This window comes from Lithobates pipiens, unplaced genomic scaffold, assembly GCF_037356315.1.
Source record: "Lithobates pipiens isolate NorthernLeopardFrog02 unplaced genomic scaffold, aLitPip1_a1.2 Scaffold_8, whole genome shotgun sequence".
NCBI lineage: Eukaryota > Metazoa > Chordata > Amphibia > Anura > Ranidae > Lithobates > Lithobates pipiens.
The window spans coordinates 559,462,380-559,490,238 of record NW_027507903.1 but is presented as its reverse complement, the minus strand read 5'-3'; the positions used below and the strand labels follow the sequence as shown (position 1 = coordinate 559,490,238).

The 27,859-nt window shown below is 43.5% G+C and overlaps 1 protein-coding gene across 1 annotated transcript; it reads right to left on the bottom strand.

Annotated features, from left to right (window-relative positions):
- Window positions 1–28: 28 nt before the first annotated feature.
- Window positions 29–27,832, bottom strand: LOC143960962 (uncharacterized). Its single transcript, XM_077470029.1, has 5 exons — window positions 27,648–27,832; window positions 23,621–23,773; window positions 12,514–12,609; window positions 3,033–3,095; window positions 29–2,941 (listed from the first exon to the last, which is right to left on the bottom strand). The coding sequence occupies exons 1-5, from the start codon at window positions 27,715–27,717 to the stop codon at window positions 2,520–2,522; spliced, it is 804 nt and encodes a 267-aa protein (XP_077326155.1). The 5' UTR covers window positions 27,718–27,832; the 3' UTR covers window positions 29–2,519.
- Between the last annotated feature and the right edge of the window lie 27 nt (window positions 27,833–27,859).

Here is a 27,859-nt window from a genome sequence, read left to right as displayed (position 1 = left end):
TCTACTTTACCTAAAACAAACAAAAAAGTTTTGGCCATGAATACAATTTAATTTTAAATTTTAAATGGACAGTTTTAACAGAGGAAATGAAAAGCATCAAAAGTTGTTGTATGTCTCATTCCAAACCATAAGCATTAATATAGAGTTGCCCCCTTCCCACCCTTTGCAGCTATAACAGGTTCCATTCCTCTTTGGGGGCTTTCAGCAAGATTTTGGAGTGTGTCTGTGGGAATTTATGCTCCTTTTGCCAAAAGAGCAGTTGGGAAGTCAGGTACTGATGTTGGATGAGAAGACAATCCATTTTCCAATTCATCACAAAGATGCACATTAGGGTTGAGATTAAGGATCTGTGCAGAATACTTGAACTCCTCTGCAGTAAAACATCAGACCATGTCTTTATAGACCAGACTTTGTGCACAAAGGCACAGTCATGTTGGAACGGAAAAGGGCCTTCCACAAACTGTTGCCATATGATTAAATGCATAGAACTGTTTTAAAACTGAATTCCAGTCTCCTTGTCAATTTTTTTTAAAAAAGCACCTCCATGATTTTCTTTGCTAGTACAATCGAAAGTGTAAGCTTTTATCAGTGTGATAATTGATGTGCCTTTATAAATCTTCGTTAAAATATAAGTATTTTTTTTTTAAATTCATACTTACGTAGGTGGATGCAGCATCAGACCGATGCTGCAGCTTTCCCCCGGCATCTCTGCACTAAGAACCAAGCCACCGAACATGGCCAATGGCTCAGTTCTCAATTTCTCCCCGAGAGGAGAGCTGCTGACTGTCAGTCAACAGCTCTCCTGCTCTGTTCCTTCATGCTCACTGGAGCGCTGGGTTGCGGAAGGGCGGGGAGCGGCTTTCTCAGCACCTCAGATCTAGACTTCTGAAGTCGGGATGACGCTGTGCCTGGACTGATTTCAGTGACGTCAGCGGAGAGCGACTTCAGACCGCTCTCCGCTGAAAACGGGTCACAGGAGCGCGAAACGAATTGCACTCCTGTGACTCTTAGGAGAAGCCCAGCCTAAAAAACTCAGGCTAGACTTTTCCTTTAACTCAGTGTTCCTGGTATGCAGACAGTGGCAATTGCTACTGTCGGCATCTGAAGCCTGCTCATACTTGTTTCTGGGATTTGGTGCTGCTGGATACCCAGCATGCACCTCCAGATCTCGCACCGGCGCAGTAAGGACACAGCGCGGCACACTGTATTAATTTCAGAAATAACGAGGTGGCAGCCCAGGATGCCCGTCATATATTGACTCCCATTGATTCCTGGGATATCAGTGTCATCAATCCCTGGGTTCAATGGGAGTCAAGACATGATGTACATCTCTGCGGCTACTCTGGCCGTAAGTGAAGGGAATTTTACATTTAAAAACAAGGTGGCTTAACAAAAAAAAAAGCCAAACATTACAAGCACGGGTATCGGCTATCAGCGGGGCCGTGGGTGTAAGAAACGGTGGAACACAGCTTTAAATGTCTTTCTATGTTGCAGAATTACCAATACTTTTGCATGGATGTGTGTTTAAGTTTATTCACGTATTAAAAATTGATGTGGTGCTCACATACCCTTAGCTATATATTGTATAGGTGTGTAGAAAAAAAACACAAAGTCAATAAATGCGGTAGTCCACTTAAAGTTCAGGCCCAAAACTAACTCTAACTCTACTGACAGCCACACTCTAAGCCCTTGTACACACGGTCGGAGATTCCGTCGGAATGTGTCCTATGGGACCGTTTTGTCGGATATTGTGACTGTGTGTGGTATGCATCGGACTGTTTCCGTCGGAATATCCGTCGGACCAAATTTTCCAACTTGCTGGAAATATTTTCCGACAAACTGCTCCAATCGGACATACTCCGATCATGTGTAGAGAATTCCGATCGGACAAAGTGCCACGCATGCTCAGATCAAATTCCTACATCAAAGCTATTGGCTACTAGCCTGAACGTAGACCCATCATAACGAAATTACATCATCATGTTCTGAAACATCGGATTTTCCGACAACTTTGTCCGACCGTGCGTATGCAACAGCTTCAGACAAGATCCGTCGGACAAAATTCGACGGACAAAATCCAACGGATTTGGTTGTCAGAATGTCCGACCGTGTGTACAAGGGCTAATCTATCTAACACTGTAAAGCAAAAATTGCTGTACATACCTTTTCTGCATCCAGTATGGTCTCCAGCAGCAGATCCTGTGTGGAAGAGACAGCTGACAACAGCTGGGAAATACCAGGGAAGTGACATCACACATAGAGTTATTATGGGGCTTCCGTTGTTGGCTGCCTGTCCTGCACACGCCTACACAGAAGCTGCCGCTGACAGCTCAGAGTGGGACCGGACCAGATCGACTGCAGAACAGGTATGTATAGCGATTTTTGCTTAACAGGATTAGATAGATTAATCTTAGAATGTGGCTGCCAGTATATTTAGAGTTAGTTTGTTTTTGGCGGAACTTCTACTTTAAGGAACCATTTTTTTAAAGAAATACTCAGTAAAATGTTGGGTCTAATGATTAAGCACAGCACTGAACACAAGTTCCATTTTGCAGCTTTCCTTCAGGGCTTCGTGCTTTCCAACGGCTCCATATACCAGTGCCCCAATAAAGCATGATGATCCTTTCTCGATTATTCCCAAAGTTAAAAAAAAGTTTTTCTCCTTTAACACCCAGAAGAGTTTCATTGGTACAAACCCAGTTAAGGACCCTTTCATTGTCACATTCATAGAGTCGCAGTGGCTGGTTTGTGCGTTGGTTCTCTACACCTATGCATAGTCCCTCCTTTGTGCTCATAAGCCTTCCTCTTGGGAGCCAGCGGAAAAACTGAGAGTAAGAATCTAGGAAACATTCAGAGGCAGTAAGCTCAAACAGATACGGGGAGTTGGAGGGGCGTACTTCAGCACACTTTTCATGAGATTCACTATAAACATGGAAAGAACCTGCGGAGATAACATGAAAAGGATAAAACTCAATAATATGAGTCAAAAACCTATTTCCACATAGCAGTACTGAAAAAAAAAAAATGTATACCCAGAGATGCCAATTTTTTCTGTTCCTCTTTCAAGAATTCAATTTCTGTTTTCATAGAAGAATCTAAGAAAAAAGATATTTTTACTATTTCTAAAAGAAAATTAGGGGGAAAAAAACGTACAGATACGAAAGAGAAAAGTAACTATTTCTCTTACTAATAGTCATATAAATTAGTTTACCATTATCGCACTTACGAAAATAAACTCAGCTCCCCAATCAAAAACATATTTTCTTCCTTTTGGGCTGCTAAAAATACAACTAGAAGCATTTTAATAGTTCTGTTTATCCACTTCAGCCCCAGAAGGTTTACCCCCTTCGTGACCAGGCCAAAATGACCAGGCCATTTTTTGCGATATAGCACTGCATTACTTTAACTGACAATTGTGCAGTGTTGCGACTCTGTACCCAAATAAATATCTGTTCCCATGAAAAAAGCTTTCTTTTGGTGCTATTTTCTCACCTCCTGCTTTTTTTTATTTTTTAGGCTATAAACAAATAAAGACTGACAATTTTGAAAAAAAAAACTATATTTTTATGCTATGAAACAAAATGTCATCAATTTAGGTTAATATATATTCTGCTACATGTTTTTGGTAAAAAAAACAAATAAAAAAAAACAATAAGTGTAAAAAAGATTGGTTTGCACAAAAGTTAAAGCTCCTACAAACTATGGGATATATTTATGGATTTTTTTTTTTATTGTTTTTACTAGTAACGGCAGTGTTTAGGGATTTTTAGCGAGATTGTGGCAGACAAATCAAAAGGTTTGGGGACCAGTGACAGCAATACAGTGATCAGTGTTAAAAAAAAGTGCTCTGTCACTGTACTAATGACAATGGCAGGGAAGGGGTTAACATTAGGGGCGATCAGAATTATTAAATGTGTTCCCTGGGAGTGCTTTCTAACTGTGTGGGTGGTGCTTTGACTGGGTGAAGACAGAGATCTGTGTTCCTGCTTAGTAGGAACACAAGATCACCATCTTCCCCTCTCATGGAGAGTCATTAATATCCTTACTGGAAATGAGAAATCAATTACAGGATTAAAGCTTTGTAACGGGTAAATTATTTGGTAGGAAATTGAAAATATTACAAGGATTAAGGGATGTACGTTATATACTCCAGTATGAAATACAGCTGTGGGGAACTAAATAAATTGGAAGAATTTGATTTATAGACATGTGCGGTTAGTTTTGTACAAAACGAAAATTCATACGAATTTCTGTAAATTCGTACATTCGGGAGGATCTGAAATACAAATTGCTATGCTTCCGAATTTTGTACGAAATACGAAATTTTGTTTACGAATTTCAGAATCAAATTCCTAACGAACATTTGTAATTGTTATGAAAAGTTAACGAACCTAAAAGTTAAAAACCCAGGAAGTCAGTATAACACAGGGATAGTGGGAACCCCTCATAATGATAAATTCATCATAACAAACATTCGTAATTGTTACAAGAAGTTAACGAACCTAAAAGTTAAAAGCCCAGGAAGTCAGCACAGGGATAGTGGGAGCCCCTCATAATGATAAATTCGTCATAATGAACATTCGTAATTGTTATGAAAAGTTAGCGAAAATTCGTATTTTGTATGAAATTTCAGACACGAATTACGAAATACTAATTAATTCTAACACAAAACGGAACGAAACTAAACAAATTTACTGACGGCGCACATGTCTATTGATTTATGGAAGGCTAAAGGGGTGAGGTATATGGCTCACTTATTTCATAACGATGTGCTAAAAACTTTTACCCAATTAGGTATGGAATATGAGGTCCCACACCAAAGAGTCTTTCAATTTCTCCAGCTTAGACATGCTATGCAGGCGCAGGCTCGCTCTCATGAAATGTAGAATGGAGAGGAGAAGAGGAGAAAACGCCTAAGAGTTAATTCCCAAAAAACTCCCACCACATCCCATGAGGAGACGAATGTGAAAAAAGGATGCCCTTGGGGGTATTGTGCGGGTGGGAGTATGAGTAAGGGATGAAAGACGACGGTGTACATAAAAAATTAATTATTTTATTTCAAAATAACAAATACTATAAATATTCCTAAAATCATTAAATAGGATACCAATGCATATAACGTTGCTTAATTCTTGGATTAACAAATAGACTCCAAAAGAGGAACCATGAAGGTAATATGATCACAAAGAAATCTCAACATGTTTCGGAAAAGCGGGGGGGAATAAAGGTAAACATATTAATTTCCTTCCTCGGGGTTAAATAGAAGCAAACTGTTATATGTCTAATAAAAGAAAAAGTTGTATTGCAGTATGGTAAGACATACAATGTGGAGTATATATCTATGAATTTTAATAGAAAGATATAAAGATAATACTTACAACAATAATATCCTATATATATATATATATATATGTATATATATATATATATATATATATATATATATATATATATATATATATATATATTTATTTATGGTTCAGAGCCCTATGGCCGGTACGGATAAGGATGACAAACAGGGTTAACATAAAACTTACCACTTGAAATAGACCTGAAAGTGTGCCTTGGTCTAACGTACAGTATACCAAAATAAGGGGGCATACCCTAGATAAGAAATGAGGATAAATGAAATGAAAGTGAAATGAAGTGAAATGAGTACTCTTGTGCAGAGTATGAAGCTTTGTGAAATGCCCTAGAAAGGGAATGGGAGGGTGGGTATCGCGCACAGGAACCGACAAGGAGCACAGCCGAACGGGCTGGTTAAATACCCTTCCAGGCTCCTCCCATAATTTCAGGCCACCATGCTGGCCTTCTTATTTATGGTTCAGAGCCCTATGGCCGGTACGGATAAGGATGACAAACAGGGTTAACATAAAACTTACCACTTGAAATAGACCTGAAAGTGTGCCTTGGTCTAACGTACGGTATACCAAAATAAGGGGGCAAAAACATACAGGTAGGGATTGTGTTTTATTGATTTGATTTATTTGAGCTTGACAAAGGCCTGGACCTGGGCCATCTCCACTTGTGGATTGGGGATATAGCGGGCGAAGAAGTTAGACTTCCATCTGCCCAGTTTTTTGATCACGTGATCCGGGACTCCTTGCCGGGAGGCTGTTGAGGCTGCTCCGATGCGGAATGAGTGTCCGGAGTACTGAGCCAGGTTGAGATAGAGGATGCGTAGTAGAATTCTAACATGTTCCATGAACCGGGCTGTACTTAGGGGTTTAGCCTGGAACGGCAGGAGTGTACTAGTGTCTGGTTGATCGGCCAGCAGGGACCACAGAGGGGTAAGAGTAGAGACTGGGAACCAGCTGTTATTAGTTTTGTAATAGTGAACATCCGTACCAGAGCCAGTCTGCTGTGTCTTGGAGACTGCCAGGTGTAGGGTAAAATGATCTCCGCAATGGACCAGGTGGTGTTTGCGAAGCGTGCGTTCTATGGGACTGCTACAGGTGAATTCTCCTGGCCGTAAGAAACCATAGAAGGCCAGGTGTATGGCTGCCTGTAAGACTATGCTAGAATATAGGCCAAAAGGTGACGTGGCCAGGATGTCTGACATTTTCCTAAAAACGTCTCCTGTGATCGGCAGGCGTTTGGTGCTGCACACCGGCTGCCGCCTCTGGATGCCGCGCAAGATGGCTCGTACCGCATGGCAGGCGAACACCGAGGGCTCAGAAGGGTTTTGGAGCGACGTGAAGTGTTGAATACTGGCTAGATATAACCGGATCGTATTGTGCGACAAAGTGAGTTCTGAGTGACAGTAGGTGACAAAGGCCAGGATTTGTTTGATGCGGGATGTCTCTGTATGGTGGCATGTCAGAAAACGGTTGAAGGCCCTCCAGGCCACCTGATACCAGACATGCGCTGCTGCTACTATGGGGTATATCTCAAACAGGGAGGATGTCTCAGAAAAAACAGGTATAGCCAAAATTTGGGGAGGCCAGGGAGCTATGAGCCATAGGTGGCCAAAAATTGCCGCGAAGCCCGTGGAGGCGGCAGCGTCGGTCACCACCTGGGGCGAGAGAGAGGACACCGACGGAATAAACAGGGATACACCATTCCAAGATGACAGAAACTCTTCCCACATGAAGAGATCCGCCATGGCGGCGGTATCAAGGCTGAGGACCTGCTCCGGATCCTGGGTGTGGGATAGTAACGCTAGTAGGCGGGAAACAAAGAAGCGACCCTGGGGTATGATGCGCATGGCGAAGTTTAACATGCCAAGGAGAGACTGCAACTGCTTCTTGGTGCATGACCGGGAATGGGTGAAGTCCCTCAGGACAGTCCTGATGCGAGATAACTTGTCCGTGGGTAGGCTGGCCTGCATGGTATTGGTATCCAAATTAACCCCGAGAAAAGTAATGGCCTGCGCTGGACCATCGACATTATGCTCTGCAATAGGGATATTTAGATTACCAAAAACTACCCTCAATCTATCCAAGTCCCCAGGCAGAGAAGTGGGTGGCTCGATCAACAGGAAGTCGTTGAGATAATGTATGACCTCCCGACATCGGGCTACGTGTAGTAGAACCCACTTAAGTGCCTGGGCAAAAGTATCAAAGAGCCAGGGACTGCTCTTGGACCCGAAGGTCAGTTTGGTTGCAAAGTAATAGCGGTCCCTCCACTTGACGCCGTGCCAGCACCAAAGGGAGGGGTGGATGGGGAGGAGCTTAAACGCATCCGCAATGTTGGAGAGCCAGGTGCCTGTACCCGTCTGTAGTATGGCGTGGATAGCCATGTCTACTGGGGCGTACTTAAGTGAAAACTCCTCGGAGGGGATGAGGGAGTTGAGACTGGGAACAGAAGAGGAATAAGGCACTGACAAGTCGTAAACCAATCTTAGTTTATTTGAAAACGTTCCCTTAACAAGCCCGATAGGGCTGACTCTCCAGGTGTTGAAGAGGGGCTGGGTGAAAGGGCCTATCATAAAGTCCCGATCTAGCTCGGTTTGCAGGAGCTGGTCTATGGCTGGTTCGTCCAAGGTTGCAGATCGTAGATTCCGGCACTCATGCGTCACATGGGGAAGAGATATGAGACCTGTATGAAAACCTTGGGTGAAGCCTTGCATCAGATAGATGGACAGCATTGGAGTGGGGTGACCTGCCAGGTAGAAACTAAGCCAGGAAACGTTGACCCGGCTTAGTCATTTTTTCTTGAATTGTTTCACCTCACATGTGGGCCTGGGGTGAGCCCTCTGGCACAGGGTACAGATATGGAGCAGCCTGCATTGGCTGAAGTTGCATGACCCAAAATTCTAGTTATTACAGATCGCCGCGCCGCCTACGGTTTTGACCGGACGCCAAAACTTGTCTACCTGTGGTAGGCGTGCGGGGGCTTGTTGACCCTGAGCAGCACCCGAGGTTGAAGGGTTCTCTGAGGGGCGAACTGCCGTTGAGATGGCACACCAAGTGGCGGTGTGGGTGGCTGACTGACAAATAGCACAGAGGGGAGAACGTAAGCCCGCAAAGTGGCGGCAGAACAATTCTGTGTCTACGATGCTCCAGTCAGTTGGCATCTGAAACTGTCGAAATCTAGCGGCTGCTCTGGCAGAAAAGGAGCGATGATAGTCATAAAATCTGAAGCCACCGTATTTGTAGCCCAGATCCACCACTAAGTGGAGGTACCGGTCCAGCTCCTCCCTCCTGTTGGGGGAGGCAGAGCAGAGGACGTCCCTCAGCATGCCAAAAGCCAAAGTAAATTTGATAACAGAAAGTTTCCTGTCCAGTCTGGGGTCTTTGGCCTTGAGGACCAGCGAGACATCTCCCCATGTGTACGCTTTGTTCTCCGCAAGATCGTGCACGGAGATGAGCAGGAAGGCAAGATTGACGTCCTTGCCCTCCAGGATGTCCTTCCTGACATTGGCCGGAACCAGATGGGAAGGGTAAACCATGGTCCCACCTCCTGAGGTACCTGTGGGAGGAACAGCCACTGCCTGTGCCGTTGGTTCAGGAGAAGAGCCGGGCAGGGGAGTTTCCAGGAGCGCTACCCTATTCTGGACCTCGGAGACTAAGGTAGCCAGGGAAGACACTAGCGCATGCAGTTGTGAAATGGAAGAGGCGATGGACTCCAGGGAGGCCTGCTGGACACTGGGGCCTGTCATGGCTGGAGGTGGGAAGAGGAGTTTGAAGAGCTCGGCCTTCCGGGCAGTCACAGGGAAGGGAATGCTTCTACGCCTCAACTCCGCTGTCAGCCTGGGAATGGTCCAAGCCCTGAGGGACCGCAGGCTGCCATCCTCTGAACCTGGGGATGGGGACAACGGGGCTGTGAGGTCCTCACTGCCGGCTAGAGACAGGCTGGAATAGTCCAGGCCTAGTCGGATCAGCTTGTGCTTAGGGTTGACTTTCCTTCTGAGCGGAACCTATATAGGGTGACATTAATTACAACACTCGTTGGTGATCTCTGATGGGATACATACCTAATAGAGAGGAGGGGCACTCCTGCTTCCGTGCGCCTCCTCCCCCGTACTCTCACATATATTTTTCTTACCTAAGAAGGCACCATCCAAACTGGTGCAGGGTGGACCTACTGTGACTCGACTGACCTAAGAACATAAAAGTAAAATTGCTGAGAGTTCCGACCTGTTTAAACAAAAATGGCTAAACAGTGACTGCGTGAGGTGACGAACGAACATAAACGAAATGTTACCTTTGAAGAGAACCTGCCATGAAAGAGGCGCGGCTTGGTCGTGTCGCCGGCGCAACCGACAGCGAGCCGGACTCTGGAGCATGTACTGAAATGAGGTAATTTAGTGAAATGAGGCCAAATGAGCACGGCCCCTTGGCTAGAACCCGAATTTGTAAAACAACTGGGTTTGAACCGAGGTGCAGGAGGTGACAGTGAAATGAGTGAAATGAGTGAATCCGTCATGATAGAGGCCCGAATCGCCATGCCGTGATTTTGCGACTGAGCACGAAACGGACTCTGGAGCATGTACTGAAATGAGGCCAGTCCTGGGGCACGCCGAGACGAATTAGAGCGTAGGCGTGACTATTCATGTCGGAACGTGATAGATGGAACGAAATGATACCCATGACAGGGGTCAATGGCTGCGCTCAAGAATCGACAGTGACCCTGTTCTCTGGAGCATGTACTGAAATGAGGCCTGACCTGGGGCACGCCGAGACGAATTAGTGCACGGGCGTGATTTATTCGTGTCGGAGCGTGATAGGTGAAAACGAAATGATGCCCATGACAAGACGGGGATCAACTGGCTGCGCTCAAGAATCAACGGTGAACCCTGTCTCTGAAGCCTGTACTGAAATGAGGCAAAGCAGCTGGGCACACCGGAACGAATCAGTGCATGTATCTGCGACAGGATTCGAACCGGAGCATAAGTGACACACCATGACAGAGACCGGATTCAACGATTGGGCCACCGATTCGGTAAAGAATCCGTCTCCGGAGCATGTATAGAAATGAGGCCAAACAACTGGGCGTACCGAGGCGAATCGGTGCATCGGTATAATGCGACAGGATTCGTAACGGGGCGTGATAAGTGACCAGAAATGATATGCCATGACGAAGACAAGAATCGAAAACCGAGCCTGAACCTGCGAACGATTCTGTCTCCGGAGCATGTATTGAAATGAGGCCAACAACTGGGGCACACCGGAGCGAATCGGTGCATCGGAGATGCTACTAGATTCGAATCGGAGCGCGATTCGTGACCGAAATGAAATGAAATGAAATGATTTGAAATGATCTAAATGACTTGAAATGATCGAAATGATTGAAATGATCGAAATGTTTGAAATGATCGAAATGATTGAAATGATCGAATTGACTGAAATGAACGAAATGACTGAAACGATCGAAATGATTGAAATGATCGAAATGATCGAAATGATTGAAATGATTGAAATTCTCCGGTTTGATTAGAATTTAGAGCGTCTGTTTGGGAATTTTCGAAATGAACCGAACGATTCGGACGTAGAGACCAGTGATTTGGTCGGTATGCGGAAGGTTAGAAAAGTGAAATGCTCGATGTGGTGTCATGAACGGGTGACCACATCTTTTTATGAAATGAAAGAAATGAAAGAAATGATCGAAATGATTGAAGTAATTGACATGTTTGAACTGACCGAAATGATTGAAATGATCGAAATGTTTGAAATGATCGAAATGATTGAAATGACCGAGGTGGTTGAAATGATCGAAATGACTGAAATGATCGAAATGATTGAAATGATTGACGTTCTCTGGTTAGTTAGACCTTAGAATGTCTGTTTGGGATTTTTTTTTTTTTTTTTTTAAATGACCCGAACGATTCGGACATAGAGACCAGTGATTTGGTCAGTATGCGGGAGGTTTTGAAAATGAAATGCTCGACGTGGTGTCATGGACGGATGACCACGACTTCTTTCGAACAAGAGCGTGCAACAATATCTGAAAAAACCATGGTGACATTTCAGTGAGTGGTTTGTGAGTTCAACGCATCACAGTTTAGTGACATGAAATAACATGAAATGAGAAAATGGGAGCCGAAGCCCTACCTGCGTCAGCCGGACCAGATGCGTCGTACGACACCAGCAAGTTTTTCGAGTATTGCGACACTCAGACAAATACACGAACGCTCACGATGACAAAACAGACTGTAACAGGAGGACAAAGACAGGACTTCTAAAGAACACGGAACTCACGAACACTGCACTCACTCTATCGAATGGTCTTGAATAGTCGGCCCTAGATCTGTGACAAAGTAACTATCGCGCTCAGGAACCGACAAGGAGCACAACCGAACGGGCTGGTTAAGAACCCTTCCGGGCTCCTCCCATAATTTCAGGCCACCATGCTGGCCTTCTTATATATATATATATATATATATATATATATATATAAACAGCAGATCAGTTATAGATTACCTGACAAGGATTGGATCTTAGAATCTACAGGTGACCTCTATCACGTATTTTGTTCTGTTTCATTGCCCGACTGAAAGCTGTTATATGTAAGTGCGATTCTTTTACTTTAATAAATTGTCTGACATTTTTACGCTATGGAGGCATTTCTCTTTCTTTAACGGTGTTACTGATGATATACCCATTGGAGCTCCAAAGACTGGGATTTGGCTATCTATCCACATTTAGAGTTATCTGGATGCAAGAACCTTGATTGATGCTCTAACCTTTCTGCTTCGAATAAAATACCATTAAGGCTGTAATTGTTCATTCATCTGGTAAGCGCATTACTTATCTGGTGACGGGCACAGAATCTCAGAGTGTGCGTGTGATCACGGTGGTGATATGCTGATCGCCTGGAATATTGGAACATCTTAATGGACTTTTATTTATAATATATATTTTTTACGTATGGTTTTTATTTTCATACATTATATAAATTTATACATATATCTTTTTGTGAATACTTTATGTATGTTTAGCGACCACTTTTGGCAATTAGACATCTATGCTATATGCTCCTTGCATACTTATATAGCTATTTTTATCATTTAGAGTTAGTGGCGCAGCTCTCCTTATCTTTCCTCTATCACATTAGCAGAGATATACTTACATTTTGGTAGAATGATCCCGAGAGCACACAGCATCAAGATGAGCAGTAGACCACCAAAGCTCAAAACAAAAAGGAATTTTTTTCTCTGATAACAACCTGCAACATAAAAAAAGTTATCATGGACATATGATGATCAATTTGTACATCTCAGACATCATATATTTTAAACCTATATACCGTATTTATCGGCCTATAACACGCACCTTTTCCCCTTAAAATCAAGGGACAATCGTGGGTGCATGTTATACGCTGATCCCCCACTGCCTTTGAGCAGCTTTTGGCTGTTCTCGGTGGCTTTTGGCCGTTCTCAGCAGCCGAAAGCCGCCGAGAGCGGCCGAAAGCCACCGAGAATGGCCCAAAGCTGCCGAGAATGCCCGAAAGCAGGACATCTTGCTCTGTATCTCGGCGGCACCATTTTTAAATGGCAAAGCTGAAAGACACACTGACAAGGCTGCATGACAAGGCTGCAAATGACCCTGACAAGGCTGCATGACAAGGCTGCAAATGACCCTGACAAGGCTGCATGACAAGGCTGCAAATGACCCTGACAAGGCTGCATGACAAGGCTGCAAATGACCCTGACAAGGCTGCATGACAAGGCTGCAAATGACCCTGACAAGGCTGCATGACAAGACTGCAAATTACACTGACAAGGCTGCAGATGGACACTAATAAGGCTGCATGACAAGGCTGCAAATGACACTGGACAAGGCTGCAGATGGACACTGACAAGGCTGGATTGGTGGGCATTTAAATGTACGTTTTTTTTCCTTAAACTTCCCTCCTAAAAGTTTTTCTCCTTAAAATTCCCTTCTAAACGCAGGGTACGTGTTTTACGCCGATAAAGAAAAAAATTATATATACTGTAATATATATATATATTGTGGCAGCAGGCAGGTAAAGTCTTCATTGGGTGTCCAAGGGGTGAGGGTGGAGAGAGTGAGAGGGTGGGAGTTCTACCTAAGGTCTGGGGGAGCAGCCCAGGAAGCCCATACTGCAAGAGGCAGGGAAAAAAATTATTTGCTACCGCTGCCGGCAAGAGGGACATATTGCAGCCAATTGCCCAGTTGTGGATGAGCCTATGCAATGTGACTTTATAAGGGAGAGACGCCAGTCGCTGTTTGCGACAGTTGCATGCACTGCCATTCGGGGACCTGAGAAACATTTATGTAAAATGTGTATTAATGGTAGACATGTTGATGTGTTGCTAGATTCAGGTAGCCTGGTAACATTGATAAAAGCTGAATTAGTTACTACAGAGGTCTCTGGGAAGAACAGGGTGGCTGTTATTTGTGTGCATGGGGACACCCGAGAGTATCCTGTAACTTCAGTGTTTTTTGAGACCCCCAAAGGTAACCTCTCTCATCAGGTGGGGTTAGTGTCTCAGTTACCACATGATGCTATTGTGGGAAGGGATTTTCCAAAATTCTGGGAACTCTGGGATTGTCCTGAGGCCCCCATTGGTGCCCCTATAAACCAGGAAGATGACCAGAATTCCTCTGGGAGTGGTGAGGACTCTCCTGAATTTCCCTTGTCCGTATTGGCAGGGGAAACTCGAGAAACTGGGGAGGAGCCAACATCCTCAGATGAAAACATGCCGTCTGTGGAGTTTTCGGATCTTGAGGTTCACAGGGAAAATTTTGCCACAGAACAGTTAAAAGACCCCACCCTAATAAAGGCACGGGAAAATGTGGTGAAAGTAGATGGCGAGTTAGTGAACACAGATAAAGCCCCGTACACACGAGAGGACTTATGTCCGACAGACTTCCGAAGGAGTTCCGTCGGAGTTCTGCCGGAGTTCCGACGGAGTTCTGACGGACTTTTCGGCGGAGCGGACTTGGCCACACACAATCACACTAAACTCCGACGGATTCGAACGTGATGACGTACGACTGGATTAGAATACGGAAGTTCATAGCCAGTAGCCAATAGCTGCCCTAGCGTCGGTTTTAGTCCGTCGAAATAGCATACACACGAGCGGAGTTTTCGAAGGGACCCGGGTCCGGCGGAGTTCCGTCGGGAAAATTTGAAGCATGTTCCATATTCTAAAGTCCTTCGGACTTTGGCGAGTCAAAAGTCCGTTGCAGCCCACACACGATCGAATAGTCTGACGGACTCAGTCCGTCGGACTTTGGATGTTGAAAAGTCCGCTCGTGTGTACGCGGCATAAGACTTGCCCTTATCCTTACTTCACTATGGAAAGGGACCTGCTATATCGAGTGGCTCAAAGGGCAGAAGAAACCATTGAGCAACTTGTAGTGCCCAAACCTTACAGGAAGTTGGTGTTAGAATTGGCTCATGGACACATTCTGGGAGGTCATCTGGGGACAGAGAAAACCAGAGAGAGGGTATTGCAGAGATTCTATTGGCCTGGGGTCATGAAGGAAATAGAAAAGTATTGTTCCTCCTGCCCTGTGTGTCAGAAGTCGGCATCTATGCCACATTTCCGTAACCCACTGGTACCTCTTCCTATCATTGAGGTCCCCTTTGAGAGGATCGCAATGGATTTGGTAGGTCCGATAATGAAGTCTGCTAGGGGGCATCAGTACATTTTGGTTATATTCGACTATGCCACCCGTTATCCGGAAGCAATTCCTCTCCGAAATACCTCGGCCAAAACCATAGCCAAATATCTTGGGTACACTATTGGGAGGGGGGTGATAAAACCCCAAGTCAATAAAGTCTAGGCCATACAGAGTTGGCCACGTCCCAACAGCAAGAAACAGGTACGAGCCTTTCTGGGAATCGCTGGCTATTATCGACGATTCATTCCCCATTTTGCTTCTCAGGCTGTGCCCCTCACCAACCTGACAAAAGGGAAAGAGTCGGTTATGGTTAAATGGTCCCCAGAGGCTGAGGAAGCATTTCAGTCCTTAAAAACAGCCTTATGTAGCCAGCCAGTGTTGTACTCACCAGACTTCTCTAAGGACTTTGTTGTACAAACTGATGCATCAGACGTTGGGTTAGGAGCAGTGTTATCCCAGGTCTGGAATGGGGAAGAGCACCCAGTCATTTACCTCAGCAGGAAGTTAAAGTCCCATGAGGTAAATTACTCCACGATTGAGAAGGAATGTTTAGCAGTGAAGTGGGCTCTAGATTCCCTTCGGTACTATCTGCTAGGTAGGCACTTTGACCTGGTGACTGATCACGCTCCTTTAAAGTGGATGGCTCAGAACAAGGAGACCAATAGAAGGGTAAATAGGTGGTTCCTAGCCCTACAGGAATTTAACTTTACAGTTAAGCATCGCCCTGGTGTTAAAATGGGGAATGTGGATGCTTTGTCTCGGATACATGCGTGTCTGACTGCTGGTGTTACAACCCCAAGGTTGAAACAAGAGGGGGGGGTATGTGGCAGCAGGCAGGTAAAGTCACCTGGTTGTATCCAGGATGGTAAATATGTGTGTCCTAGATTCAGGCTTTATGCAGACTTTTACAATTAGAGGGGAAGAGTTAATGAGCCCAGCTGAATTAAGTGGGCTCATTAAGGCCTCTACAAAAAACCCCAGCATGCATAGGGAGATGCTCCATCCTGGAACCAGTTTTGTGTGTATAGACTGGGGAGTCTGAGATCTGTTCTGTGCGGTGAGTTAACGCCTGTGTGGCAAACCCCTACAATAGGGACTGGGGCAGCACAAGGCTGCACCCAGTTATTAGACAGGGAGTCTACGTGTGTAGTTAGAGGTCAAGCTGACCAGGATTTATTTTCTTGTTTTATTTTGTTTGGCTGTTATATGTATCACTGCATGTAGCCTAAATAAACCGGATCTTTTGTTTTTTGCACCTACACCGCTGTCTGCTGTGCCTGACTTTGTGTTGTGAACCCATCCAGGGGGTCACACACACCCGCTACCGAGCTAACCCCCTCACAATATATATATATATATATATATATATATATATATACACACACTAAAACAAAAAAAAGTATGGACCTGGGAACCCGATCTCAATGAAAAACAAAACAAAAAAGAGAATACGATAGACCACGCAAAGGCTACTTCCTCATATTTTATTTATCAAATAAAAAAAACACATAGAAAAGGGAAAAGGGAGCTTCTACTCCATAATGTACCTCCCTTCTTCCTAAAAAACCATCATCACCTCCCCATTAATCTATACCTACCAGGACCCACATGCTATAACCCTCCTCTTTAACACAGTAAAACACTATAGCCCTTCCATTGGAAGCTGGGACAGAGGTGACTGTATAAACTTGAGCCCCCTAGTAATGGGAGGGCCTTACTGAACAAGCAGTAAAAGTAATTTAAAACAAGACCCCTGTATCTATAAGCATAAAGAAAAACAATTAATATCAAAGTTCTCAATGCAGGCATTGCATTTTTTTTTAAAGTGGATGAAAACCCAATTCATTACATTTGACCTGGGCACCAGTGTTAATTTTGGCAGCAAATCTCAATTTAGTTTTAGTCTTATGCAGCGTACACATAATTGGAATTTCGGCCAGCAAAAGAGCGATGAGAGCTTTTCATCGTAAAATGCGACCGTGTGTGGGCTCTATCGGAATTTAGCTGGCCCACCAGCAAAAATATGAGAGCGTGTTTTTTCCGACGGAAAAACTTTGTATTAGAAATTCCGATCATGTCTATGCAATTCTGACGTGCAAAAACTCACGCATGCTCAGATTAAACTAGGACAGGGATATGCAATTAGCAGACCTCAAGCTGTTGCAGAACTACAATTTCCATGAGGCATAGCAAGACTCTGACATCCACAAACATGACACCCAGATGCAGAGGCATGATGGGACTTGTAGTTTTGCAAGAGCTGGAGGTCTGCTAATTACATATCCCTGAACTAGGAGATGGAAGCTATTGGCTACTGGGTATTGAACTTCCTTTTTATAGTCCCGTCGTATGTGTTGTACGTCACCGCCTTTTTGACGGTCGGAATTTGGTGTGACCGCGTGTATGCAAGACAGTTTGAGTGAAATCACGTCGTAATTCCGTTGGGAAAACCATCAGAGTTTTTTCTGACCGAAATTCTGATAGTGTGTACGCAGCATTAGTCTTAGCCCTTGTACACACGGTCGGACATTCCGACGGAAAATGTCCGATCGGACCGTGTTGTCGAATAATCTAACTGTGTGTGGGCTCCATCGGACTGTTTCCATCGGAATATCCGACGGACAAAGTTTTAGAGCTGGGCTCTAAAACTTTCCGACAAAATGATCCGATCGGACTTTGTCTGATTGTGTGTAGAGAATTCCAATCGGACAAAGTGCCACGCATGCTCAGATCAAATTCCTAGACCAAAGCTATTGGCTACTAGCCTGAACGTAGTCCCGTCGTAACGAAATAACGTTGTCACATTACGTACGATCGGATTGTGTGTATGCAACACAAATTTCGGACAAAATCCGACGGATTTTGTTGTCGGAATGTCCGACCGTGTGTACAAGGGCTTAGGACTAAAACGGAATTTGTTGTCGGAAAATTTGAGAACCAGATCTCAAATTTTGTGTGACGGAAATTCCAATGGATACTGTCCAATGGAGCCTACACACGGTCGAAATTTCCGTCAACAAGCTCCGATCTCACATTTTACGTTGGAAAGTCTGACCATGTGTACGGGGCATTAGTCTTTTGACTAAAATGCCATTTTAGTTTTAGTCGTATTTTAGTAATCTCAGTTGTTTTAGTTTTAGTCGTATTTTAGTAGACTAAAATGGTATTAAGTTAGTAGACTAAAATGTTTTAGTCAGTTTTAGTCAACGAAATTAACACTGCTGGGCACATATACAGTGGTGTGAAAAAGTGTTTGCCCCCTTCCTCATTTCCTGTTCCTTTGCATGTTTGTCACACTTAAGTGTTTCGGAACATCAAACCAATTTAAACAATAGTCAAGGACAACACAAGTAAACACAAAATGCAATTTGTAAATGAAGGTGTTTATTATTAAAGGTGAAAAAAAATCCAAACCATCATGGCCCTGTGTGAAAAAGTGATTGCCCCCCTTGTTAAAACATACTATAACTGTGGTTGTCCACACCTGAGTTCAATTTCTCTAGCCACACCCAGGCCTGATTATTGCCACACCTGTTCACAATCAAGGCATCACTTAAATAGGAGCTGCTTGACACAGTAAGGTCCACCAGAAGATCCTTAAAAGCTACACATCATGCCGAGACCCAAAGAAATTCAGGAACAATTGAGAAAGAAAGTAATTGAGATCTATCAGTCTGGAAAGGGTTATAAAGCCATTTCCAAAGCTTTGGGAATCCAGCGAACCACAGTGAGAGCCATTATCCACAAATGGTGAAGACATGGAACAGTGGTGAACCTTCCCAGGAGTGGCCGGCCGCCCAAAATGACCCCAAGAGCGCAGCGACGACTCATCCAAGAGGTCACAAAAGACCCCACAACAACGTCCAAGGAACTGCAGGCCTCACTTGCCTCAGTTAAGGTCAGCGTTCATGCCTCCACCATCAGGAAAAGACTGGGCAAAAATGGCCTGCATGGCAGAGTTCCAAGGAGAAAACCACTGCTGAGCAAAAAGAACATCAAAGCTCGTCTCAATTTCTCCACAACACATCTTGATGATCCCCAAGACTTTTGGGACAACATTCTGTGGACCGATGAGACAAAAGTGGAACTCTTTGGAAGGTGTGTGTCCAAGTATATCTGGCGTAGAAGGAACACTGCATTTCATAAAAAGAACATTATACCAACAGTAAAATATGGTGGTGGTAGTGTGATGGTCTGGGGCTGTTTTGCTGCTTCAGGACCTGGAAGACTTGCCGTGATAAAAGGAACTATGAATTCTGCTGTCTACCAAGAGATCCTGAAGGAGAATGTCCGACCATCTGTTCGTGTACTCAAGCTGAAACGAACTTGGGTTCTGCAGCAGGACAATGATCCTAAACACACCAGCAAGTCCACCACCGAATGGCTGAAGAAAAACAAAATGAAGACTTTGGAGTGGCCTAGCCAAAGTCCTGACCTGAATCCTATTGAGATGTTGTGGTATGACCTTAAAAAGGCCGTTCATGCTCGAAAACCCTCTAATGTAACTGAATTAGGACAATTCTGCAAAGATGAGTGGGCCAAAATTCCTCCAGGACGCTGTAAAAGCCTCATTGCACGTTATCGCAAACGCTTGGTTGCAGTTGTTGCTGCTAAGGGTGGCCCAACCAGTTATTAGGTTTAGGGGGCAATCACTTTTTCACACAGGGCCATGATGGTTTGGATTTTTTTTCACCTTTAATAATAAACACCTTCATTTACAAATTGCATTTTGTGTTTACTTGTGTTGTCCTTGACTATTGTTTAAATTGGTTTGATGTTCCGAAACACTTAAGTGTGACAAACATGCAAAGGAACAGGAAATGAGGAAGGGGGCAAACACTTTTTCACACCACTGTATGTGTAGTGTTTTCTTATATTTCTTCAAAGCACTAAGTCCCGCGTCTTTCTGCTTTTTCGTTCCTCTGTTATCAGCATGATAAGTTCTCACAATTTCTCCAGGACGGAGATAAAAGCAGCTGAAAATTTGTGTCGTGGGCAGTTGCTATAAATAGATTAGCAGAGAGCTTGTCTTGTCACAGCACAGCTCTGAAAGTATCTTCGTTCTTCTGCCTATGTGGAGGGGGGTGTGGGCCTTTCCTCCAATCAGCTATCTCCCAGGGTAAGCCAAGAATCCACTTCTACTGCTATATGAGGAATGAAAATTCTAACCCAATGTAAGAATTCTAAAGAATATAGCATACTAAAGAAAGCAGATATACAGGTAAATCTTATGTATGGAGATTTGTTTCATCTCTGTGTATCATCTGAGGCTGTTCACTTCACTGGGTGTATGTGAGGGCCTACATCCACTTTAAGGAAGCGCAGATCCCAGCCTTCTATTGTACACAACCAGCAGGTGTTTCTAAGTCTGGCCATACATTAACCACTTGCCGACTGCTGCACGCTGATATATGCCAGCACAATGGCAGCGGTGGGCAAATGGGCATACCTGTACGTCCCCTTTAATTGGCGGGGCTAGTGGGCGCCCGCCGCGTACAGCATGACTGTGCCAGCGGGTCCCGCGGACTCGATGTCCCCCAGTGTCCTGTGATCGTGTCATGGAGCCACAGAACAGGGAGATGCATTAAATAAAGCATTTTCCCGTTCTGCCTAGTGACATGATCAGTGGTAGCCCACCCCCCCCCCCCCCCCAGTTAGATGGTAGCCCAGCCCCCCTAGTGTTTAACCCCTTCCCTGCCAGTGTCATTTACACAGTAATCAGTGCATTTTTATAGCACTGATCGCTGTATAAATGACAATGGTCCCAAAATAATGTCAAAAGTATCCAATGTGTCCGCCATAATGTCGCAGTCACAATAAAATTTGCAGATCACTACCATTACTAGTAAAAAAAAAAAAAATAATAATAAAAATGCCAAAAACCAATCAATATATGCTTGCGATTTTTTTTAACAAAAATATTTAGAAAAATACATATCGGCCTAAACTGAGGAAATTTTATTTATATATATATATATATATTATTGGGGGATAGTTATTATAGCAAAAAGTAAAAATATAGCTTTGTTTTCAAAATTGTGGCTCTTTTTTTGTTTATAGTGCAAAAAATAAAAACCGCAGAGGAGATCAAATACCACCAAAAGAAAGCTCTATTTGTGGGGAAAAGGGACATCAATTTTGTTTTGGTGTAACTCCGCATGGCCGTGCAATTGTCAGTTAAAGTGACACAGTGCCGAATCGCAAAAAGTGCTCTGGTCAGGAAGGGGGTCAAATCTTCCAGGGCTGAAGTAGTTAAGTAATTTTATTTCCTTCAACCATGAGTTGAAGGAAAGAAAGTACCGCAATTACCTATCAGCACATTCAATGTTGATGGGAGAATCCCCCCTGCTGCGCTATTGTATTCTGACAACAGGAGGACCCCGCTGTCAGAATAAAATTATTACTGCTGCAGCCTGTGAAAAAAAACAGCAGGCTGGTTGTGCTGAAGTTGATCGATGGATTGATTTCAGTACAACCAGCCTACTCATAGATGGATCAAAATGTGATAGGTTCAAACTGAACTGGCTACATTTCATCTGTCTATGGCTTGCTTTAGACTAGGTTCACATTTTTGTGGTGCAGGAATGCATGCAAAATCGCAACTGTTCCTGCAGTGCACCAAAAACGTGTATCCATTTTGCAGATTGCATGGTGCCATTAATTTTTAATGGCACTCAATTGGATCTTGCTAAAGTGCGTGAGAAATCAGGCAACAAAGTGCATAGTAACAAAAGTACTGTGTGCTTTGCTGTGAACCAGTTTAAAAAAAAAAGGTCATGTACTTCTTTAGTTCAATTTAGAAGCAGTAGGCAGCCTATTTAAATAATATTCAATGTACAGTAGTGCACTGCAACATATTGCGCTGCCGCATTGCACAGATGTGAATTTAGCCTAAACTTACAAACCGGAGTCTTTGTTGTTCTTAAAGTGGAAGTAAACCCATCAATTCAACAGTTTCAAAAAACAGTTACATTCCCAGCATGCCGGGAATGCTAACTGCACATTGGTTGTGCTCTCGGTCAAACTGTCAAACCATCCAATGGCTGGTGTCATAACTGATCACATGTGCAGCACCATGGCAGTTGAAGATTAAACAGGGTCAAAAATGGCAGTTTCCATGGCTGAAAACGATAGGAGGGTTTACTTCCACTTTCATAATCTTCAAGAATTAATAAATTCATAGTTAAAGCACCTAGAGAGCTAGAGAGGTTGTGAATGTGTGCTGCCCCAATGGGGCATAGAATTTCTATATATATATATATATATATATATATATATATATATATTGTTTTCCTAACCATTTTTCTATGGACGTTTAACTTTAGTTCACATGCTGGCATCTAGCGACGATTTGCGGTAATGCGCTTGTGTTCTCCCTTATGTTATGACATACTTCCTTTGTATGTAATGCTCCACCATTCTTCCTGTGTTTTGTATTTCCTGTGTCATCAATGGAGTAACAAGCCTCATGTAGCAGGGCACATGTATTCTACATTGTAAGCTACAGACAATATCATCTTTTGACCGCACAATGCCACAACCTGCTCATCTGTTTGTATCCTGTCATCTGCTGTAATCTGATGTTCAGAATAAGAGAATCTTGTGGATGGAAATCGGTATTGGTGAGTTCAAGCTATCTGATGAGAATTGTCCTCAGCGATTATATCTGCTTATACAGGCCAGGCATAGAGGTCTCACAAGGGATAGATCGCTTCACAACAACTGGAGTCAGAATAGAATGGCTTGTTTTAAAGCTGTTTTACATCTTGTTTGGAATATATGAATAGTTTATTGCCCATAGTGTGAGCACAGGTGGAATTTAAAAAAAAAAAAAAAAAAATACCCTGCGGTCCTGCAATGATGATTCATGTTTGAGAACTTCCTGTAAGAGAAAAGCAATATTCTGTCCCTGTTTTTCAGTTGTGCTCCTGCTGAAATGGCAGCTTCTCATACAGGTTTCCAAAAGAGATTATAAGCATACCTCACAACATTTTGAGATGTGAATGAGGGACACCTACTAACAAACGTTTGTAGGCATAGAACAAGCCCCCCCCCCCCCCCCACACCCCTTAAAGGGGACATAACCCACAAACAAAAAAAGGCTGATTAAACCGAAATTATTAGTGCTTTTCTTTACCACTAATATTGCTTTTTATTGGCTTTTAAAATTGACAAATGCAGCAATTTAGAATTTGGATGAAAAGTTTAGCTCTAGGAAACACTTTTTGAAACATAAAAAGTGCATTTTATATAAAACTATATAGATCAGACCAAAATGAGGGACAAAGAAGGAGGAAAGAAAGACAGAAGGGCATCACTCCAAATCAGGGACAGTCCCTTGCAATCAGGGACAGTTGGGAGCTATGTATAAGTAATTGTCTCAACATGGAGTAAGCAGCCATTGCCACTATGTCTACAGCAGGAAACCCACCCTGAGATATGCCATGCAACCATCACTGGAGGTGCAACAAAGGATAACAAAAAGTGAAAACAAGAATTTTACTTTAAACTTACATTTTTTTTATATTATGCAGCTTTAGGAAGCTAAATTGTCATTCAATTAGGGTTGAAGAAAATGTTACCTTGTCTTGGTGGACTATGGCCCCAGTGAAGCCCAGTTTCCTCCACACTGCTCCCTGTAGAAGATAATCTCCACAGATGTCCTGGATCTGTTTTTTCTGTACTGCGTATTGGCTCATATAAGCTTTCCTCCTGTAGGTAGATGTTGCTGTGCTCTGAAGAAAGAAGCAGAATGAATGCGATAATTCTAATAATTAATAGCAACTGCAGCCTTTTTGTTTTAAAGTTTCTCTTTGCTTCTTTGGTAAAATGATCCTATTGTTTCAGCAGGAGGCACCGATGCCTAGAAAGTGGAACTAAAGCTGGCATACAAGGGTTTGAAGGGAAAAAAATCTGACCTGATTACCCCAGCCACACATTTGTGGTGGATGGGGGGATCCTTCCCACTGTGCACTTGTATTTTGACAGCAGGGACGTACCCCAACAGATCAGAGCTGTAGCCTATTGCCTGCGGAGCTGATCATGCAGCTTTTATCCAACATGACAGTTGAACAGAGGTCAGTCAGTCAGTAGATCGACTTCTGTTCAACCTCAGTGGTCACTCATGGATCAAAATGTATCCAGTCCCTGATGAAATAGCCAAATTTAGATCCGTATATGGCCAGCTTTACACTAGACTGCTACTTGGGAACGCAGTGGACATTTAAGTATTTAAGGTGTGTCTCTGTGTCCTATTTTATCCCTAAAAGCCATGATTGGGAAGCATTTCCTTTCCTCTCCATAACCCTCCTACTTGCATAGCCATTGAAGCTAGCTTTATATTGTAAATATTCCTGGAGTTAGGTTGTACAGAAAGTATAAAGATTTTAACTGTTTTTTTAGAGATGAAGGGAATGGAGAGTTTTAATGCCCCTGAAATGTTGGTGAAAATTGGGGAAGCAGAAATACATTTTTGGTGTTTAAGAGTGCAATGTTCTTTGGCTCCTGAAGGTTATGGAAGCTTGCTTCAACTATCCTGGACCTGTTCTTGTTCTCCTCCACAAAGTGGCCCCATATGTGCCTCATGATTTAACATCTTTTTTTTACAGTAAGAAAAAAAGCAGACAGTAAAAAAAATGTAACATTTAAAAATAGTGAAATTAAAAAAAAATATCAGATATACATAAAAATCCTAGCGGCTATAGCCACCAACAGTAATCAAATGTATAAAAAAAACAGGCTGGTTGTACCCAAGATGATCAATAGATCAACTTGGGTACAATCAGACAACCCATTCATGGATCAAATCTCAGGTGGTTCCTGCAGAGCCTGTCGAATATTAATCCATGTATGGCCAGCTTAAAGAGGAAGTAAACCCTGATGGGTTTACTTCCTCTTTTTTTCCCTGCAAAGGTAAAGCATAATGGACTACTATGCATCGTATAGTAGCTCATTATGTGTCACTTACCTGACACAGGAGCCAGCGAAGTCGCCGCTGTCCCCTGTAGTCCGCCGCATCCATGTTGCTGGTGGCGTCTCGCAGCTCCGACGAATCACAGCGGCGCAGCCGCGATGACGTCACTCCCGCGCATGTGCACGGGAGTCGCGTCTCGCAGCTCCGCCGCTGCCATTCGGCGAAGCCGCGATGACGTCACTCCCGCGCATGCGCACGGGAGTCGACAAATTAGGCAAATCCATTCTTGGACTTGCCGCATTTAGTGCGCCTGCGCGCCGCTGTCTACGGCGCATGCGCCGTAGACAGCGGTGCCCATTTTCGGGCAAATATCTCCTAAACCATATAGGTTTAGGAGATATTGCTTGGACCTACAGGTAAGCCTTAATCTAGGCTTACCTGTAGGTCCAAGTTGTTTGGAAGGGTTTACTTCCTCTTTAAGAACATACACTATATTACCAAAAGTATTGGGATGCCTGCCTTTACACACACATGAACTTTAATGGCATCCCAGTCCTAATCCGTAGGGTTCAATATTAGGTTGGCCCACCCTTTGCAGCTATACCAGCTTCAACTCTCCTGGAGAGGCTGTCCACAAGGTTTAGGATTGTGTCTATGGGAATGTTTGACCATTCTTCCAGAAGCGCATTTGTGAGATCAGGCACTGTTGTGGACGAGAAAGCCTGGCTCGCAGTCTGCACTCTAATTCATCCCAATGGTGTCTATCGGTTTGAGGTTAGGACTCTGTGCAGGCCAGTCAAGTGCCTCCATCCCAAACTCACTCATTCATGTCTTTTATGAACCTGTGCAATGGTGCGCAGTCATGTTGGGACATGCCCAAACTGTTCCCATGAAGTTGGGACCATAAAATAGTCCAAAATGCCTTGGTATGCTGATGCCTTAAGAGTTCCCTTCACTGGATCTAAGGGGCCAAGCTCAACCCCTGAAAAACAACCCCACACTATAATCCCTCCTCCACCAAATGATTTGGACCAGTGCACAAAGCAAGGTCCATAAAGACATGGATGAGTGAGTTTGGGGTAGAGGAACTTAACTGGCCTGCACCTCAAACTGATAGAACACTTTTGGGATGAATTATAGAGGAGAATTCTAGCCAGGCCTTCTTGTCCACATCAGTGCCTGACCCCACAAATGCACTTCCGGAAGAATGGTCAAATGTTCCCATAGAGACTCCTGAACATTGTGGACAGCCTTCCCAGAAGATTTAAAGCTGTTATGGCTGCAAAGGGTGGGCCAACTCAATATTGAACCCTACAGACTAAAGTTCATGTGCGTGTAAAGACAAGCATCCCAAAACTTTTGGTAATATAGGTGTTGATTTACTAAAGGCAAATCCACTTTGCGCTACAAGTGCACTGAAAGTGCACTTGGAAGTGCGATTATTAGTGCAGTTTCGGTAGATCTGAGGGGGAGCTATGAAATGAGGTGAAGTTCTGTTGATGTTATCATCCAATCATGTGCAAGCTAAAATGCTGTTTTTTATTTCTCTTGCATGTCCCCCTTGGATCTACAGTGACTGCACTTCCAAGTGCACTTGCATTGCAAAGTGGATTTTTCTTTAGTAAATAACCCCCATAGTGTATCTACAGAAAACTACCTATTGATCATGCTGAAATGCAGTGTCCTTGCCACTTCCTGTGAGCAGACTAAACACAAAAATCCTATCCTGGTTTTGTAAACTACTACTGTAGACCCATTCATTTAGCATGTAATGGAGATAGGACGTTTGTTTGGATTACCAGGTGAAAATAAAGGGCAAAAGTCCTGAAAAAAACAAAACAAAAGCAGCCACTACATCTAGACTGCTAAGCTGCAATACATTACATTTTTTGTTTTTGACTTTAGATAGACTCTACATAAAAACTTACCTACCCTAAATAAATCCTCAAAAAAAAAAAAACGAAATAAAGAGAAAAAAATTAATCTGGTTTCAAACTCACATTGCCTAGGTAGTTCAGTGAGCGAAACAGAGCATTAAATTATATCTTGCTGACTGCGAAATTGGAAATTTCGCAGCAAAATCAATTTTGCCTAAATTATTCCACTCATCCCTAATGAATAGCAACCATTTATGCAAACATGTTTCTGAAAAGGTAAGGTTCACTGAAAAGAAATGTTTCCGTTTTTTTGTAATTCCCAGTAGGTTGAATCACTTATTGGCTTTCAGGATTTAGGGGGGCTTTTCCAAGCACACCAGAGAGACATCAAACACGGACAACTCTGCTGCCTTTAGGAAAATCTGGTCTCATCCACATAGCACTGCTCTCTGTGACCAACCTTGTCTGGGTTGAACAAGGTTTTGTTGAAATAAATAGCACATATACAGGGGGTCGTAATGCCTTAGGGGTGAGAACCACCGTATACGTTACTTTTTATTTCACAAGATCTCAAATGTTTGCAAGCTACTCTTGGGACCATTTTTCTGTTCAAGCCAAGAGAGACAGAAAAGAGGTGGACAGTCACTATTTAGCCAAAGGAATACTCAACAACTGTTCTTTTGGTTGCAAATGAAAGGTCATTAACATATTGGCATGAAAAATGCACATCTCAACAGCTGATTTGAAATGTCCCCCTCTGTGTGTGTAATGGCAATATTCACCCAAAATTTAAATACTTTAGGCAGTCTTCATAAATACCTGATGGACATCTCTTAAGCTCATTTTCATCAAAACGAGTGGGGGAAACAATATCCACATTACTGTACATCTTCCTGCACTACACAGCCAGTAGGAGCCCTTCTGCTTGTTTAATGGAGTTACATCCGCACACAGAACATTTGATGAAATATGTATTTACATGACATATGTAGTGCCTGCAGCCTATGATACTGCAGTTGTTGGTCACATTT